The following is a 20,568-nucleotide window of genomic DNA, read 5'->3' on the forward strand; positions in this document are numbered from 1 at the left end:
TTTTATTATATTTATATGCTGCCTTTCTGTCAAGGCACCCATGGTAGTTCATAAATATTAGAATAAGGAAATGTTGCAAAATATTCTTGGGTCAGATTAGGAGCTGATGAAATGAAGTCCCTGCCCTGGGCATTTTTGCCTTCTCTTGGGGCAGATAGGTCTTAAGCAGCCCCAAGGCAACTCAGGAAACTGATAGTTGCAGGTTATGCAGCTGCTGGCCTGGATAAGGCATGGTAGGTCACATTTTGATATAAGTATATTGCTCTAAATTATTATTGAACAGAAACAGTGCTGGCTGGGACTGATGAGAGTTGTAGTCCAAAATGTCTGGAAAGCACTAGGTTAGTGAAGACTGGCATAGGAATAAATGGCATAGGTTTCCTACCAGAATCCCTGGTGCAAGACCATGGCACATTACAGAATTTTGTGTTTAATGTACTTGGATGCAGTTCTGTCCAGAGAGGGGGAATTATTCTCTTTTGTTATATTTCATTTCATTCCACAATAGTAACTCTCCTCTCATGTTTTTTATTTAGGTGCAACTCCAATAGTACCTTCACGAGCAGCAACTCCAAGATCAATGAGGAATAAATCACATGAAGGAATTACCAATTCTGTGATGCCAGAATGTAAAACTCCTTTCAAATTGATGATGGGGTCCTCAAATGCCATGGGAAGGCTATATGTGCAAGAGATGGCTGCAAACCAACAACAAGAACTTCATTCTGTCTATCCCAGGCAGAGATTGGGCAGTAATGAACATGGACAGAAATCTCCATATCGTGGCGGCCATGGAGGAATGCCTAGTCCAGCTTCATCAGGATCACAAATATATGGAGATGGTTCCATCTCTCCAAGGACAGACCCTCTTGGAAGTCCAGATATTTTCACGAGGAATAATTCCAGTTTTCATGGAGCACCCAACTCTAGTCCTGTTCACATGAACAGAACTCCTCTGTCCCCACCTTCAGTAATGCTACATGGTTCTCCTGTGCAGTCATCTTGTGCAATGGCTGGAAGGACTAATATACCTCTTTCCCCAACCCTGACCACAAAAAGTCCAGTAATGAAAAAACCCATGTGTAATTTTTCAGCTAGTATGGAAATGCCACGAGCAATGTTTCACCACAAACCACCTCAAGGCCCTCCTCCACCACCACCACCTTCCTGTGCTCTTCAGAAAAAGCCATTAACTTCGGAGAAGGATCCGCTTGGCATTCTTGACCCTATTCCTAGCAAACCGGTGAATCAGAATCCTGTTATCATTAATCCAAGTACTTATCACTCAAATGTTCACTCTCAGGTACCTGTGATGAATGTAAGCATGCCTCCAGCCGTTGTCCCTCTGCCAAGTAATCTCCCTTTGCCAACTGTAAAGCCTGGTCACACAAACCATGGGAGTCATGTGCAAAGAGTTCAGCATGCTGCTTCAACCTCCCTCTCACCCTCCCCAGTAACATCACCGGTTCATATGATGGGATCTGGAATTGGAAGGATTGAGGCTTCGCCCCAAAGATCACGCTCATCTTCCACATCATCTGATCATGGAAATTTCATGATGCCTCCAGTAGGACCACAGTCATCTTGTAGTAATATTAAAGTTCCTCCTCGATCACCAAGGTCAACAATAGGGTCTCCTAGGCCATCCATGCCATCAAGTCCTTCCACAAAGACTGATGGACTCCATCAGTATAAGGATATCCCTAACCCATTGATTGCTGGAATGAGTAATGTATTGAATCCTCCAAACAATGCAGTTTTTCCATCTGCATCTGCTGGAAGTGGGCCCATGAAAAGTCAGCCTGGCTTGCTGGGAATGCCTTTAAATCAGATCTTGAACCAGCACAATGCTGCCTCCTTTCCAGCTAGTAGTTTACTCTCAGCAGCAGCCAAAGCACAGCTAGCAAATCAAAATAAACTTGCTGGTAACAATAGCAACAGCAGTAGCAATTCTGGAACTGTTGCCAGTGGTGGCAACAATGATGGACATAGCACTTTAAACACCATGTTTCCTCCTACTGCTAACATGCTTCTACCATCAAGTGAAGGGCAAAGTGGTCGAGCAGCACTACGAGATAAGCTTATGTCTCAACAAAAAGACCCTTTGAGGAAAAGAAAACCACCAAACACTACCGTGTTGAGTTTGCTTAGGCAGTCTCAGTTGGATAGTTCTGGAGTTCCTAAATCTGGGCCTGACTTGATAAGAAAACAGAATCAAGGTTCATTTCCCATTACGTCTATGTCCCAGTTACTTCAATCCATGAGCTGTCAAAGTTCTCATATGAGCAGCAATAGTACTTCTGGTTGTGGGAGCTCAAATACTGTTTTGCCTTGCTCTGCTAACCAGCTGCATTTTACAGACACTAATATGAACTCTGGCACTATTCATAATTCACTGGCACAAGATTTACCTTTAAGAGGAGAAAGTATGCACTGCCAGAATTCAAACACTAACTTTGGCCATGGTACTAGTCCTGGCCCAAACAACCATCTTGCAGGCTTAATAAATCAGATGCAAGCTAGTGGAAATTGTGGGGTGCTCAGTCAACCTGGAATGACTTTAGGAAACTCACTGCATCTGAACCCAACTCAGCCACGAATCCAAGCACCCTCCAATCAAGTGATACCAAACAGCATTGTGAGCAGTTGCAGTCGAACAAGTCCTGAAGCAGGTATGTTTCCTTTAAAAGCTGGTATCTAAAAATTTTGAATGATCGTTTCAGTGCCTTTTTACGTATATATTTCATTGGGCGCCTTCAAGAGAAAGAAATGGAAAGTTTCTATTTTGAGATGCAATTTATTTATTTACTTATTCATGCTTCTACCAACCTTTTCCCCAATAATAATAATATAATAATAATTTATTATTTATACCCCACCCATCTGGCTGAGTTTCCCCAGCCACTCTGGGTGGCTCCCAATCAAGTGTTAAAAACAGTACAGCGTTAAATATTAAAAACAATGAAAGCAAGAACAGCATCTTATAGCTTTGTTATAGATACTGTTTTCTTTTAAAAGTCTTTGGACATTGCTAGATATGACTGGTTTTTCTCGTATAGTTATGCATTTTATAGTGATAGATAGATGGTTCAGAAGGGTCAAGGATGTTAAGATAATTGGCTAACACAACGGCCCACTTTGCATATAACTCTAAGCCAAAGCAAAATAGGTGGGCTCCCACAGAGGAGGCAAACCATAAGCCATAATGTAAGGTTTGTCCTGTGGTTTGCAGCTCATGATTTGGAAGAGCTGAACCATGAGTCCAGGTTTGGAACTAGGTGTGCAGAAAAATATTGGTTAGAAGGAGAGGAGAGATGAGACGATGCCTGATAGACTGAACATGTTCAGAGGCCTCCTACATCACTTGAATAGAATTTGCCTGATCCAATCCATAGCAGTTTTAGTAGCCTGAGGAAGGGGAGAAGGATCAGAGAGGGGAAGAGTTCTGTGTCCCTTAAAAAAAGGATTATGGAGATAATTTGGAGGGAAATTATGAAAAAGTGTACTTTTTTTCATTCCTCACTCACCACCCTTCTTCAGACCCCGAAACCGCACTGCAGTGTGTGTTCTAGACTAGAGTAAGTAATGAGTGTTGGGATTGAGAAGAACGTGCTGGATCATCTAGCCCAGCCCAGCATCCTCTTTTCAGAGTGGCCAACCAGATGGCTATGAGAAGCACACAAGCTATGATTCTCAGCTGCTGATATTCAGAGTCACACTACCTCTAAAAGTGGAGGTAGAACATAGCCATTAGGGTTACACCACAGTGTTTGGTTACAGGTCCACACTTCTTGTTTCCTATTTGCCAACCATCAAAAAATATCAGCTACGTTTAGCATGTAGCAGCCTTATCTTAAATGCTGGATTTTATTCAATGCAAGCTTCTTAAATACACTAAACAGTTTTGTGTGCTAAGTTGAGTCTGTTATTGTGGATTGGAATAGGCACCTGTATCTAGACCTATTATCTAGGCACCTGTATCTAGACCTATTAGAACTTCTGCACTGGTAGAACTGGTTCAGATCAATGAATTTGATGGATTTAAATTGTTATTAAAATTTAGGTTTGATAAGCCAATTTGAATAATTTATTTGGGGAGTGTAAATCATTTTATTTTTGTCTATGGCTTTAAAAATTCTGGAAACTTTACTAATGCCCAAACAAAGCTCTAGAATTCACATTTATAACAACCCATAATGAGAAATTCTGTATTTTCTCTTTTTGTTGCATCACAGTGTCTTATCTACAAATAAGCACACTTTTTGTTGGCCTCTTTGCATACTATTTTTGATTTCATAATAGGATTTTTGAGCAAGATGCTTCTGACAAGTGTGTCTAAACTAATCTTTGGAAGGATACTTATCTATATTTTTTCCCTTTCAGATCGGTAGTTGAAAAATGAAATAGCTCAGGCCAGGAAATGGAAGTTCTTTTTCTAATATATTCTACACACATTTTGTTTGCTTTTGGCCTGTCATATGCTTGCTTAGGGAGACAAATCTGGAAAGCTAAAACCAAGTTATATAAATAGTAGTTGTGTTTAATACTGAAGCATTGAAGTGCAGTTTGATATTGTGCTGGCTAGTTTGTAGATCAGGAGGGGGTTGCATTGGACCCTAAATTATGTAATCTCCACAGGCACTAGTTTCTAGAGGCATGTTACCCATAGGCTTGTTACTATTGACTCACAAAATTCCATGATTATGAAAAACTACTAAAGCTTTAATATCAGCCATATGAATTTCAGAGTCTGGAAGGGTATTGCTGAAGAATCCAGAAACTGTAGTCTGAAGAAACCTTATATACACACATCTAAGAACTAGAATCACCTAAAATAAAGTGTGGTACTAAATGATGTTCATTCACTTCTGTGATACCTTTTGTTTTTGATCATGAGATGAAGCTAATTTCATGGGGAGGCGGGGCTTCTGACTTATAAAACCCTATTGTTTATATTATAAATACAACTGATCTATAAAGGAGAACTGGAGACAGCATTCTGCCAGAGGTACAGCTGGCTGCACACATCAAAGGAATTTATGAATCAGCTCTGTGTCAAAGACGTTCAAATCATCATCACCTAAAGTGGACAGATGTGTTCTCTTCTGTGCCAGATTCTGGGCACTGGCTTATTACTTCTAGAGGCCCCTTATTGTTGGGTATGCAGTGGTTTGTATAAATTGCCTAACTACAGTTATTAAAAAAATAAAAATCCAGTGATGCTCTCCACTGATAGAAGGCTCTTTGATCCAGCAGGCTTCATTAAGCTGAAAGGAACAGGTGAATTTTGTGAATTGCCCCTTGCTCCTGCAGTCCCCCAAGCTACCTACCACACAAGGCCCCCATTCCACGTGAGCAGATTTATGGAGGGGGGGGGGACCGCGGAGGAAAGTGGTGCAGCAAAATTGCCTCACCCCATTTTGCTAACTGAAGTTTCCACTGGATCAAAAGAGCCATCAGCAGAGATACACAACTGGTATTCTACGAAAACCTATAATACCAACAGAAGTGAAAGATGACATAAGTGCACAAGATGCAGCAGTCATATCTGTCTGGCACTGGAAGAAACCAGAGTGAAACACTCTTACAGTGAAATGCAGACAGGAAGAACTGTCTATAATTGTGACGCTACTGACATAATCTGGTTCATATCATTAGATAGAAAAGTTAAACTATCACCTGATTGCCTTACAATTGCCCAACCGGTTCTTCCTTGCTCGTGGGTGATGCCTGAATGATTCTGCATCCTCACCAGTGTAACATCTGATAAGGAATAAAGGTAAAGGTAAAGGTACCCCTGCCCGTACGGGCCAGTCTTGACAGACTCTAGGGTTGTGCGCTCATCTCACTCTAGAGGCCAGGAGCCTGATAAGGAATATATGAGCACAATTTGTTAATTACTATAATTCAGTTTGCATACTGCCCTTCCTCTGTAGATCTTGAGGCGCTTTACAATATAAAAATGCAAGATAAAAACACAAAACACATAATAAAAACAAGAACAAAAAACCCACAAACCTATAAACTCGCCTCCCTCAAAGGGTATAGGATTTTAATCAGCCAAAGGCCCAGTTGACAAGGAACATTTTTGCCTGGCGCCTAAAGGTATGTAATGAAGACACCAGCCTCCTTGAAGAGAAAATTTTGCAAATTTATGGATGGGCATAGCTGTAGCACCACTTACATTGTATACGAGAAGAGTTAAAATATTTGCACTCTTCCCACCATGCACACTGAGAGCCCATTGCAGAAAGAATGAGAAACAGCCCATAGTTGCCCTTGAAGAGGTACAGAGGTACATCCATAATCTTTAAAAAGAATTAAAGAAAGCTACCTAGCTGTCATATTAGGAAGAACACTTCAGTTTGGGGGAGCGCAATAAAGCGGTGTCAAACTTCTTCCTTTTTTTGACTAGGAAATGCAAGCATTTAAGCCGTAAAAGGTTAATGGCAAAAGGAAACTAAACCTAAAACAAAAAGGAGGAGAATCGGGTGCAAGAAGACCGTTACTGCACCACTTCTTGACTAAGCCCTGTAGGCAAATGTTTTGTGGATTTCTGGCTGGAGATAGGGAGAGTTAGCAAAAAGTATTGGTGAATTCTGGTGATGCCAGGGAACCATCATATCTGACTCTTGACAGGTGACACATAAATAAGGTGGCAATTTGTCATATGGGAGTTGAGAAAAGCAAAAAAAAATTTAAAACAACAACTATTAGTAATCAAAAGCCCTCATAATGTTAAATTGTAAGTTGGTACTTTACCAAGAATTTAAAAGCAAAAAAGCAGCATCTTCTTGATGCATTTTGAGCGGGATAACCTTTGCTGAAAGGTAAGGACAGGGTGCTGACCAGTAGCGGAGAAGAGACTGTAGTGTCACACAGTACCTTGTGTGAAGGTGACACTTGAAAACTGAACAGTGACATAAAACATGTTTTTAAATGTTAACTACATGGAATTTATAGTAATCTAAGCTATGCTGACTCGAAAAGAAAGGTCTTTTATAGTGTGTGTGTGTGTGAGAGAGAGAGAGAGAGAGAGAGAGAGAGAGAGAGAGAGAGAGATGATGTGGTTAGGAACACAGAGTCTGCCTTCCACAGAACTGTATCTTTCTGGGTCCATCTAGCATAGAATTGTCTACACAGAATGGCAGCAGTTCTCCAGAGTTTCAGACCAGGGACATTCCCAGCCCTATGTGCTCATGCTTGGAACTGAACCTGGGACATTCTGCATGTAAAGCAGATGTCCTAGCACCTCATCCTTGTTGAGACAGCCTACCAAGAGAAGATAGCTTTTCTAGGGCTGCTATACGCCTGGAATTTCCCGGACATTGCTGGGATTCGTCCATCGAAAATGACGTCCAGGCAGTATTTTTGAAAAGCAGCCAGAATGTCTGTGAAAACCTGGATGTATGGCAGCCCATATCAGAAATGTTTATTTTTTTGGCGATTTTGCTGAAAAAAAGGGGGGAAACTCAACAACTTTGCCCCCTCCCCCCCAAAAAGAAGCTCAACCCAGCACAGTGAAATAAATCAAAACAGACATGATTGCAGGATTCTGACGTGTTGTTAGAAATTGCTCTTGGCCAATATTTACAGACCATAAGGTAAACATTTTCAACTTTGTAGAAATGCTTTTAAAATGTAATTTTAGCTTTTATATTGTAATGACATTAAGTTTTGCAAAGAACCCAGTCCTATATTCCTGCATCAGCATTCACTTTTTAATTTATTGTGGCATATAGAAATATGATGGGTATTTAATTGGCAATAACTCATAAATATTTATTTCAGTACAACTAGGCTACTTATTTTTATCTTGCTCTTTAATATGTTGAAATAAAATTAAACTCCTCAGAACTTTAGGTAGCGTTTATTAATGACTCGTAGCTTCTCAACTTTTTTAAAAATAGGAAAACTTGAGAAATCAAGCATATAGTTAATGTCTGTCATATGAATATAGAATATTTGTATATGAAAGGAGCTTGAGTTTCTTGAATGAGGTTTTTATTATGAATTTATTCCATATAGTACATCCTTTTCACATTGCCTGTCAAAAACAACCTTTTGCCAAATATTTCACCCATCCTTTATTTTCAAACAATTATTCACAATAGAGCAGTGCATGGACCGCTCTATCCAAATTGTGCGGCTGATTTGTATTTTATATATATACATTTTTTTCAGTCTTTCAAAAATTTACAGACATACAAATTACAAAAACACAAATCACATACATTTCTAATACACATATATTTGACTTCCGTCCCCCCTTTTTGTGGTTCCTTTTTAATTATCATACTGCATTTTCCACATTATTCCATCTTTAAGTTATTCTTTAGTTTTTCTTAATAATATATTTAGCTGCTTGTTTTACATTAAACCTGCTAATGAGCTTATTTGCACACAAGAGTTTTTCAAATATTTCACAATCTTTAATAATAAAAAAATTTCTTCCTGTAAATCCAGAGCAGACCAGATTTGGACCCAATAAGCTCTGGACTGAAGTCAAGGGGAAGGAAACAAATCTTCAGAAATACCATATACTTGAACTGGGAACCAAAATGGCCATAACTTTATTGTTTGTTTGCTAGTTTCACATAAAGCAATCAAATATGCAGACATGCTAGCCACTACAAGGGGGCTTAACCCTGCCAAATTACTGGCAAACAGCTCAAAAGGGTTTTAATGCTAGGCACGTTTTAAGTTCGCTTTTTCAAGAAAGTTTTTTTAAAAATAGATTTTATTGATGTATATAATATTGCATTGTTTGTCTCTTGCTTGTACACAGGTAGTGTGCAGCGTACTGGACTGTGTACAATGTACTCACAACACACACATACACAATACAATGTATTGATAAAGACGGACACAGAAAACCTAGCATTCTATAAATATAACTTATGTAAGAGCTCGAACCAGTTTTGGGGGAAGGGGCAGGAATATTAAAACACAAGGCAACAGACTTTCTTTTTTAAAAAAGGATGGGACTAGGATTAATTGGGAAAGGATAGGAAAAAGTGTAAGTCCGAATAGGGTGCTGTGAAGGAAACAAAACTCAGAAGACAGATCTTAGAAGTCATTCTAAGACTTCACTCTGCCTCCTCCCAAGAATTTTGATTGGGGAGTGCTGGGTGGGGTAAGATTGCAGCTCTCCTCTCCCTATCCTGGCGTTTTTGTTATATGGTGATGTAATCATTGCAACAGTTTAGAGATGGTCTGCCTGGATTTCTGAGGGACTGTTTTGCACTACAAATAATGAATGGCACTATTTAGCAGGAAGAAACTCCCATGAAAATCCTCGTTATTACATATTTTACATGGCTGTTTTTGTATATATTTTAAAATTTTACATATGGATGTTTTATGATGGCCTATATTTGTAATTCCTAATAAAGGTTTGGCAGAGTAAAAGCACTACAGATCAGTACAAATCAATCCAGGAAGACACAACCAACTGTAGTGATTGGAGACTTCCTCGACCCAATCTGGATCAGGGTGCGGATCAGTTCAGAACTGAATCTGGTGCACGGCTCTAATTTGCAATAACCTGCACAGCCAAACATATCTTAAAGATATAGCTCTTCCTGGAGGAATATATCTCCTCCCCCCATGAGTTCCTGCATTTTTTTGTGGGGGAGGGGAATCCCCTGGCATTGGAGTCTCACTAAGGGAAGAGGGACAGTAGTCTGGATATTTAGAAGTCATTCCCTTTGGGCCAAGTGATCGACTTGATAACTTCCTCAATACAGAAAGGCTTCCTCATAAAGCTGTTTCCTGCCCCAGGGAAGACAGAGAAATATTTTTGCTCTACTGAAACTTAAAAACAACAACAACACAGAACTCAGAGTATTGTTCTGATCCCATCCCACCAAACTCCCACTCTAGTGAAGTGCTCCAAGAACTCTTGGCAGAGTTGACTCATGCAAGTATCACAAGAAACCACCCAGCGCATTTTACGTTTGCATTCTAGTGATGGGCCAGCTCTTGGCCCTTAACACAGCCTGGGACGGGTTAACTAAATTGAAGCTGTTAAGGAGTATTATACCTCACCATATAATGGATTTGGATGGGGTGGGGATTCAGCTTTAAGGTCTTGCAACCCTAATTATTCCTTTGTTTTAGGCCCTGGAATTAGGGGTAGCAAGTACCAGGCAACTTCCTTTTTCCCTTTTCTTTTCCCAACATATCTCCCAAGCTGAGGGTTGTGCCTGCATTGCTCTCTACTGTCAGCCCTCTTGCAAATAGCATGGATGCACAACCCCTGTACTCCATCAATTTTTTTAGAAAGGTTTCACAGCATATTGTGGGAGTCTATCACCTCTTGAATATGCAGGAACATACTCCAATTGGCTCTGAGACCTTGTTCTGTTATCTAGCATGTCCACATGCAGGATACTGGCTTTTCTTACAAGGGTAATGATATAATTAAACTGTAGTAGTTTTAGTTAACTTTTGGTTACACATTGGTATCATGTTCAGTCAATGACTCTTGTGATTGCAGTCAAGTAGAAACTTCTTAAGTGAAACAGAATACGCTATTTTGTTCCCTAGAAAAACCGTTTCATGTTCCCTTTCATCAAAAGGCAATTGTTTTTGCAATTCTGGTATATCTTGTCAGAGCAGTTGTCAGATATTCTGCTCAGGAGACTTGGTTCCTATCAATACTGCACTACAAATGTGCATTAAACTCATACTTTTATACCTTTAGGCCTGTCTATCCAAAAGTCTCTTGTGGACTTGAGTTTTTTGAGGATTTCTTAAATATTGTATCAGAAATCCCCAGGCCCTCTCAAGGAACTTTAGTTCCCTGGTTTCACTGGGAAGAAGAGTTCCTAGTTGCCAAAATACAGTGCTAATCACTGAAGAGTTTTTGGGCTGTGAAAATAGAACAACTGCTCCAAAGTAACATCTATGCCTTAATGTTCCTTCAGTGGAAGGATATCTGCTTCCACAATAGCGCAGCTTCTCCCGCACATCTTTTCTAGGGGCTTCCCCAATCCTATGGAAAAGATTTGGACTGGGTGCAGGGTGAAGTCCTGTTGTGCAAGCATAATGGGTTAGCTGGGTTAGGATAGGTTAGGAACCATAATTCCATTATCGGGTTTAGGGATGACCAAAAAGGATACCATGACTGATGCGATTGAAACACATTCAGAAATCCAACAATATGTATTTCTCCTACCTACCAGGGTGCCTAACACCATGTCTGTGTCAGAATGGAGCCTGGGGCAGATTTAAATGGGTATGAATAATCCATTTCATCCAAGGACCCAGGAAAATTAGTTACCACCATGCACACAAAACTACTTTGCCCAGAGATTGAACATTTTAGACTGCTTGGTCTAAAACGTGCAATGAAATCCAGAGAGGGTTTCTTCAGCCAGAGCCACCTTAAGACTGGATGAGACTACACCTTCCTCTATGGAGGCATTGACTGTTCGTTGGCAGACTTGGCCAAGCCTCCTCTGGCTGCCTTAATGAATGGCGGTGCCTTAACTGCAGCACTTAAATCACCATGGAGCCTAGACTAAACTTCCATGATGGCAAAACATTTTCTGCCTTACCACCATGGTATGCATACAAGTATTTTAGAGCCTATGGATGTATGTGCATGTTTGCTTTCCGAGATCAAGTTGCCCAACCCTTTCCAGATTCTCTTCCAGGGTAGGCCCACAAATGTGCTTTGCAGGAGTCCAATAATAACATGAATAGTCTTGTAATATTTTACATGCAATTTGCATTGTTTATTGGATTGAGAGAACTAGAAGAACTTTTATTTTCATAATCCTGGTTTTATTAATCAAAATACAAAAATATTGAAAAACAAAGTATGGAAGTATGTTTCACACAGAAATGAAAGCAGTGCCTATATAATGCATATGTGTCTGCAAACAACATTCTGTAAATAAGACCTAAGGCGTTTTGGCCATTTTTGCATAAAGTGTGAAGAGCTTTACAGCTGAGTTTAAATGTGGTAGCTGTGAGGCTTGCTTGACAGTCTTGACCAAGTGATTACTTCTCAGTCTCGCCACCCTCAGTTTCTGTGGAAATAAAACGGGTAAAAGCCCATTTACCCTGCCTTGATCTTATTGGAGGAAGGATAGGATATAAATGTGACAAAGGTTTATAATATTTTCTGTACTGTGCAGAACTTACAGCAATATGTAAATAGTGGGACTTTCAGAATGCTCTGTCAGTGAGCTTTAGATTTAGCTTCTATTCTGCCTAGTCTTTTTCTTCTCACATTCTCAAGAGCCGTGCTTTTGCATACATGCATATTTTATCTGTATATTTCCCATTATGTTTTTGATATGTAAAGCCACATGGTGGCAGTCTTGAGAATGGAATTTGTTTGTTCTGATTGCTAATCTGTCTTCCTTAACTTTCTACAATCTTATTATTAGAATTTAAGCCTACCTCATACTCTGACACTGTACTTGGTATTTGCCCAAGAACAAAAACAACAATAAAAACCCCCACAAAACCACAAATAAATAAATGGTCTTGTTGAGGCTGAATTTTTAAGCAATGTATTAATGCAAAATATTTCTTATATAATCTTTCTCATATATTTCCCATTATAGTGCTTGAAATAATTAATTACAAATTCTATTCTGTATTTTAAAAACCCAGGTGGCTTGAATATGAGCTTCCTTTAAAATGGTCCAGGATGCCCTATGCAGTGGTTTCTCTTTTGAAGGACAGAGAGTAGCCCCGCGGTAGTCTTGTTTATGCTAGGAGATGGCCCAAGGCTATCTCAGTAGTAGACTTGAAGTTGCAGAATATGTTCTACAGTGCATCACCCTGGTGACTTTTAGAAAAATATGGAAGCACTTGTTTTTATTTACTACCTAAAGTGTTCTGAAAGCGTTTGACAATAACATAAGTATTAAATTGCATTGTGCAGCATTCATTCAATGTAACAAATAAAATCTGAAGAAAAGCCAGCTTTCGGTTTCCACACATTTGTTGCTTTAAGGTAGTTTAATACTGCTTTGAATACTTGTAACATGATTTAGTACATTTGCTGGTTTTTTAATTATCTGTTTTGTGAGTCACTGTAAATAAGGCAGGAGATATATTCTTCCTTGTCTGAGTGTTGCAAACTCCAGTTGATATTTATGACCAGTTATTCATTATAGCCTTTATCTTTCAATGTGCGTTACTTTTTTCTTTCTTTCTCGTTTGCAGGAAGGACAGGACCACCATCATCCACAGCTATAGCTGGCACCAGTCAACCTGCCATCACCAAGACCACATCCGTTCTTCAAGATGGTGTCATCGTCACAACTGCAGCTGGAAACCCACTACATAGCCAGCTCCCCCTTGGGAATGACTTTCCTTTTGTTGGTCATGAACATGCTCTGCATTTTCCACAGAACAGCACTTCAAACAACAACCTTCCGCACTCTTTGAATCCAAACCTCTTTAGTTCACTACCTATCTCTTTGCCAGTGAATCAGCAGCACCTCCTAAACCAGAATCTATTAAATATACTGCAGCCTTCAGCAGGAGAAGGCAAGTCTGAGGTCACCCTCAATCCTTTAGGTATTCTCAACCCAAATGTAAATGCTGCTTTAGCTTTGCTCTCCGGTGATGTGGATGGGCAGGTGCTGCAACCTGTTCATTTCCAGCTGCTAGCAGCTCTTCTACAGAACCAAGCCCAAACAGCTGCCATGTTCCCCTTAGCACCTTTCAATCTGTCCATCTCAGATCTGTTACAGCAACAGCAACACAATCCTGTACCCTCAGTAACACAGATGACAGCCCCACCACCAGATCACTTGCTTAGCAGTCAGTCAGATACCAACAGAGCTGATACCCTGTTAACCAGTTCCCTGGGAAACCCTTTCCCAAGCTTTTCAGGCACAGACACTACTTCAAACCCCCTGCTCCTTCCAGCTGTCACTGGGGCCTCAGGATTAATGCCCTTGAATCCCCAGCTGCTGGGTGGTGTTCTGAACTCTACATCGGGCAACCCTGCTAATCATCCAGAGGTTTCCATAGCAACCTCCTCCCAGGCTACCACTACCACAGCCACTACATCATCAGCAGTGGCAGCACTGTCTGTCTCAACACTTGGTGGGACAGCAGTGGTGTCAATGGCAGAAACATTGCTGAGCATATCTAATAATGCTGGGAGTACATCTGGTTCAGCTAAACTCAACAGTAACTCTGTGGTGCCACAGCTACTTAACCCTCTACTGGGGACAGGTCTACTTGGTAAGTTAAATATTTTCACAGATTTTAAAAAAGGAAAAAAATGGTGGTGGGTGGGAACTTCTTTTTTCAACCTTTTTTCAAAACTCCATTTCATTGCACTTTTCCCCAAAAACGTTTATGCTATGTTAACTTGCTTAACCATTCCAGTGAAAGACTGCAAATATAATTGACAGACATTTTTAAACAGCATTTTTAAAACCCTATTATTTAGAAAGTATGATGCCATCAAAATTCAACCAACCAATTGGAATGGCTTTTACTTTTTTCAAATCTCGTAGATGCATCTTTGGGATGCAGCATTTTTTTAATAGATAAAGATATAGATATATATTCAAGGCATCACAGGGTTAGTATGAGTAGCTGTGCAATAGATAAGCTTCCATGTCTATCTGAATTAAATAATAATAATAATCAATGTGTCCAATCCCTAGATTATGATGACACAGTATATATAAAGCACTCAGAGTACAGTCTTCCACAGGTTCAAGGCAATAGGCTGCCCTTCTAGCACTCTACACTTAAGTTCCCCTGCTTCTTGGATTCTCATTTTTTTGTAAGAAACCAATGGTTTCTAAACAACTTGACAAACATCAATAGAAAGTTTAATTCCAGTTCACATGTTTAAATCTAAGAGAGTAATATCCTAGATTTTCACATGAGGATTTTCACATTTATTGGGAAGTCCTTCATTGGACCATGACTGTACAACAGTGATATAAATGTGTGAATTGGGCCTGAGAGTCTGCCAAATTCTTGTGCTTCCTTTATGAATATGCCTACCTGGTTGTGTGTGTGTGTGTGTGTGTGTGTGTGTGTGTTCAGTGAATTGCTGCTAATAAAACAGATAGAAGTATTATGCACAAGCATTTTTCTGATAAACACAGACCTAACTTGCTAAGAACTTGTGATAAAATTTGAATTCTGTGCCAGATTTGTTGCTTATTCATAATTCTTGTGCATTTTGTGCCAAATTGCTTGTGTCTTCTAAGTGTATGCTTTAGCATTACATAGGTGCCTGTAAAGTAGGCTAGTGTGCAAAGGATTGTGCGCAGAGCTTCCACACACCTACCAGGTTTTCTCACGTCCACGTAGTCCTCTATTTCTGTTGTATTGTAGCTTTTGACGCAACATAAAGTAGTGTGGTCAGAGAAGGAAATCGAGCAAGCCTCATGCAAAGGTACATGTGTATGGTGGCCTTTTGGATCCCATTCATAAAAATTAACCTCGCTTGCATCAACTAAGTATTATGAGATTGTAGCTTCTAGTTTTCCTTAGCTGGTTATGGCTTTAGAAAAATAAGTGTAAAAGTTTCATTCATTTGCAAAGGTCTTGTAAAAAATAAGTCACTTAAATGTAAACAGTCTCTATAATTTGTGCCGTTTTTGGTTTACAAGGTTTTATTACAGTATTAGTAGTAGGAATTTTAAACATTTAAATAGGATTTAAAAAATATATATTGTTAACAAGAGAGTACTTAAATGATTGTTTAATAAGCTGTAGAATATGTTGCTATTTAAGAAACGCCATGGAAGTTGCATTTAGTATATGCAAGGCGAATCCAGAGTTAGACTTCATTGTAAGCAAGACTGCTGGCTGTGAAAGAAATCCATACCTTGCATATTAGTTCCCTGAAATATTGATTCACTGAAGGGTGGGTTGGGAGGGAGTTTTATTCCACATCTTGTCACTAAGTGGTAAAATATGACCCATGTGTTACACCTTCAGAAAATTGTTGACTTAAATATCTATACGTTTGGAATTGCAGGTGACATGTCATCAATAAATACTACCCTTAATAATCATCAACTGACGCATCTACAGTCACTGTTCAACAACAATCAAATGTTTCCATCAAATCAGCAACAGCAGCTTCTTCAAGGCTATCAGAATCTCCAAGGCTTTCAAGGACAGCCCCCCATTCCTGGGCCACCTAACAACTCAAACCCTATGGCTTGTCTGTTCCAGAATTTCCAGGTAGAAGTTGGTTTGTTCTTTCAAGTTTTCCACGAAAAATAATATAAATTCCTATCCTGCTTCAATAGTTTATTGCAGATTTTAAAGCAATGTCTGTATGAAGTTAAATCATCCCATTTTATTATCTCAGTACTTTAACATCCGGTGATTATTCATAGACATTGTGAACTTTTCACTTCTCATAAGTTACAAGCAAAAACTGTGGTACTGCTCTTTAGAATGGCAATGGAAAAATATTTCTCTGCAATTCTTGGACCTGGTGTTATATTTATTTATCAATGTTTAAGTTTAGAAGACTTGCATTGACTTAAGTATTCTGAAACAAATCCCTGTAAATGCATTTTAAAAATATCTTCCCTGTCATTGCTATCTGCGTGCATAAGTTAAGCTAAGAAAATGACAGAAAATATCAGCGGCTACTAGATCATAAAAGAGAGCTACCTTGTGCAGTAACATCATTATAGTACTTCCAAACTCAAAAGCTGGATGAAAATTAATGCAGGGGGTAGCAGAAGAAAAGCTTTTATTCTTTGAGAATAATAGCAAAATACATCATTTTGTTATTCTAGACAACTAAATATTTCCCTGTGTTTGCAAAAATCATGGCCTTCAGGGTGCTTTTTATCTTCCTCACATTGTGCTATGTGACTTTCTGGTTTTTTGCTTTGTTAGACATGAATCATGCATATATTTAATGTTGGTATCTGTTTAATGTAGCCATGACAAATATTGCTAGACTGCTTTTCTATGCAGGCTTTGATAGATAATACTGGGGGGAAAGCTTAGATGCAGATTGTGAAAATATCATAGTACAGCCTGCAGATGTTGTAGATTCTTTAGGGTTAGTGAGGGCAAAAAAGGAGAAATTTAATCCACACAAGATAGGGGTGAGATTAATTAAGAAGACTATTGTACTAGATAAATGATTGCAACTGGTCCTGGTTGGGGCTGCAAGAGCCAAGTTTGCCTGGGTCTTCCTCGGGTTTGGGTAGTGTCAGCATCAACCAACTTCAGCTGGATCGACAGTTACAACCCTATCTGGTGAAAGTAATCCTGGCCACAGTCATGCATGGACTGGTTATTTCCAGCCTACTGCAATGCTTTGTAAATAAGACTGCTGTTGAACAAAGTTTGAAATCTTCAGTAGGTACAGAAGGGCACTTGTGGGGTCTCATGCTTTGTGCATGTAATAGCAGTCCTGCATCAGCTGCATTGGTTATCCCTTTGCTTCCAAGCTCAATTCAAAGTGCTGGTTGTAACTTCTTACAGTTTACTTTAAAGGGCTCCCAACACCAGGTTCTACAGGCCTCTCTATCTAGTCCCAGGAAATACCCCCTCTCCCCAGACTTTGCCCTTTACTGATTTTCATGGCACATGCTTTTACCTGACTGTAATGAGTCGATGAAATCTGATAAAGCCTCTTGCTAGTCTGGAACTTCCTCTCCTGCTAACTGTTTGGCTCCCTCACTTCAGAATTATAAACAAGCCCTAAAGACTCTTTGATTTTCTAATCTTTGGATTGGTCTGTTGCTGGCTTTTATCAGTTTGAATTTTGCTGCCATTTAGCTATTCATATTCTATTGCGTTATTTTAATTTTTTTATTGTACGCTGCTTTGGGATGGCTTATTCTGAAAGACAGCTGGTAGATAATGTAAATGAATACATAAACAAACAAATGTTTGGTAGCATGAGAGTGATACCTACAATAATACATATAAAATATACGTGCTTGAGTTCAACTGGATAGTAGATTGTGAACTTGGCAAGTGTGCGATAAAGGGTTTTTCAAAGGAAACATTTGCAGTGATGGTTAGATAAAGAGAAGATTGATCAAATAGGTGGAAAATGCAATAAATTCCATGCATGGGGACTGGGAAAATATTATCAAGGTATTCACTGAGGCTGCAATATTGAGGGCAGATTTTGCACTTTAGATCCTATAGACTTAAACTGAATTTAAATAGCAGAAGCCCCAGGGGGAGCAATAATAGGAGAAGTAGTATCACCATTGTCCTCCCACTTTTTAAACTAAAAAAAAAATAAAACTCCAAGGAAACTCACAAATCCAAAAGCATATTAAAACATGGAATAAAACAGAAGTTACATGAGCAAAACAGAAACATAAAACAATAACTTACTTGAAAAGTATAAAGGCAGACATACCCAGCAGAACACAAGCAGAGCATTGCCTCAAGCTCAGCATCTTCTAAAGGCTCTCTAGAAAAAGTGCCAAGAGAAAGAGAGTTTCCCAAGAAGAGAGTTCCTTATGGCACTGCTGCCAAAAAGGCCCTATCCTAGGTAACCAGTAGGGACTGCAGACAGCAGAGGGCCTCTGAAGAAGATCTGAAAGTATGGGTAGGTTCATGCAGAATTCCAAAGAGTGTATGTGCTGTAAGGGCCTATTAGTAGCATTTCCCAGGGACTGCAAGGGTGACTTCCTCATATGCAGTGTGTTTTGGGGTAATTCAAGCCAAAGTAAGGAATCAAGAATAGGAAAAAAAAACGAGGTTGAGCTTGTAGGATTGGAAGCCTTACCAGGGCATGTAGTTGCATTCTGCTAACAAGGGTATAAAAATACAGAATTTTTTAAGGCGAGCAGTTTAGCACTATTTGCTCCCCAGTAACATATTGTGGTGCACCTGCTCCTGTTTGTGGATTTGGAGATTGGGCAGTGTCTTGATTAGGAAAAGGCATAGACTATATTTTATTTTTGTCCCTGTGTGTTATCATTCACTTCTAACACCATGAAAAATGAATTTGAATCAATATGAATAGTAGTTCTTCACGCATGCTTTTAGTTTTTGTCTTGAATGAAACAATTGTGACCTGAAATTGCTATTAGAAACCAAACGAAACCTGGTCTTATTTTCCCTCCTTCTGATTTTTAAAGGTGAGAATGCAAGAGGAGGCAGCTTTTCTGAACAAAAGAATGATCAGTCAAATGGGGATGCCACCAGTTCCCGAGAGTTCCAACACCCCACTTCCTCCATTTCAAGATACGGTGTGCAACTTGCAGCAAAGGACAGAGCCGTCTGTAGGGCACCAGGCAAAGGACAGCCTCACCCTAGCTACCCCAGGAGATGGTTCAGTCGATGCTATCTACAAAGCAGTGGTAGATGCTGCAAGCAAGGGGATGCAAGTAGTTATCACCACCGCAGTGAACAGCACGACACAAATGAGCCCCATTCCAGCCCTGAGTGCCATGAGTGCCTTCACAGCCTCAATTGGTGACCCATTAAATCTTTCTAGTGCGGTCAGTGCAGTAATCCACGGAAGAAACGTTGGCATTTCTGATCATGAAGGTAGGGCAAGGAACACGAGGGGGGCACGAATATTGAAGAATTCAGAACACCTTAAAAATTCCAGTGAGGGGGAGGGCTTAGAATACTATAAAACAACAGGTTGCAACACACCCAAAAAACAATGGGAAGGGGAACAAAGCCCTGGAGGGGAAATGAACAGATGGAAGTGTGAGGAATTTCTAGACCATTCATCCCATATCCACAGCAGTCCTTGCCATGAAAGACCTAATAATCTCTCCACACTGCCATTAGTTCAAGGCAAGCAGCATCCAATACTGTTACCCCAGCGAAATTGTCAAAGTGATAAGATGTTGGAGGAGAACTTCAGGTATAGCAATTACAAAAGAACTATGATGAGTTTTAAAGAAAGACTAGAGAACACTGTGGAACGATGTGCACACATGAATGGAAACAGGCCTCAACAAAGCAGAGGTTTTGGAGAGTTGCTGAATGCTTCTAAACAAGACCTGGCAGTGGAGGAGCAGTCTCCAAGTTCCTCCAATAGCTTTGAAAGTTCTCTAGTTAAAGACTACATCCATTATAATGGGGACTTTAATGCCAAAAGCGTTAATGGGTGTGTGCCTAGTCCTTCAGATGCTAAAAGCATTAGTAGTGAAGATGACCTAAGGAATCCTGAATCCCCTTCTTCAAATGAGTTGCTACATTACAGGCCAAGGACGTTTAACGTTGGGGACTTGGTCTGGGGCCAAATAAAAGGACTGACTTCATGGCCTGGTAAACTAGTAAGAGAAGATGATATTCACAACTCATGTCAACAAAGCACTGAGGATGGGAAGGTATATTTATACATGCATTTATTTTATCTTATTAGTAACAAATGTGTCTCTTACACAATATTTTAATCTCTCTGTTGCTTTTTGGAAAGATATTATTGCTTATACCCTTTAATGTGCTGATGGAGTTTTCATTCCTATTTCATGACTACAATTGCAAAGGAGCAGGGTTGCTTTTCTCTCCTACTTGTGAACCTTACAGATAGCTTAGGGAAAGGACCAATTTACTTTTTTTAAAATACACAAAATGCATTTTGACAACTTACACTGTTGA

At 39.6% G+C, this 20,568-nt stretch overlaps 1 protein-coding gene across 4 annotated transcripts in view; it reads left to right on the forward strand.

The window, feature by feature from the left end:
* The window catches only part of MBD5 (methyl-CpG binding domain protein 5), a 108,875-nt gene that overhangs the window by 78,290 nt on the left and 10,017 nt on the right, over nucleotides 1-20,568 (forward strand). For 3 of the 4 annotated variants that reach the window (XM_053406222.1, XM_053406217.1, XM_053406207.1), the window contains 4 exons: nucleotides 537-2,672; nucleotides 13,192-14,223; nucleotides 15,989-16,197; nucleotides 19,089-20,297. In XM_053406222.1, coding sequence (XP_053262197.1) covers nucleotides 537-2,672; nucleotides 13,192-14,223; nucleotides 15,989-16,197; nucleotides 19,089-20,297 — 4,586 coding nt within the window. The remainder of the gene's footprint in view (nucleotides 1-536; nucleotides 2,673-13,191; nucleotides 14,224-15,988; nucleotides 16,198-19,088; nucleotides 20,298-20,568) is intronic. The other variant, XM_053406230.1, reaches the window with a different exon arrangement.

This window comes from Podarcis raffonei, chromosome 1 (assembly GCF_027172205.1).
Source record: "Podarcis raffonei isolate rPodRaf1 chromosome 1, rPodRaf1.pri, whole genome shotgun sequence".
Taxonomy (NCBI): domain Eukaryota; kingdom Metazoa; phylum Chordata; class Lepidosauria; order Squamata; family Lacertidae; genus Podarcis; species Podarcis raffonei.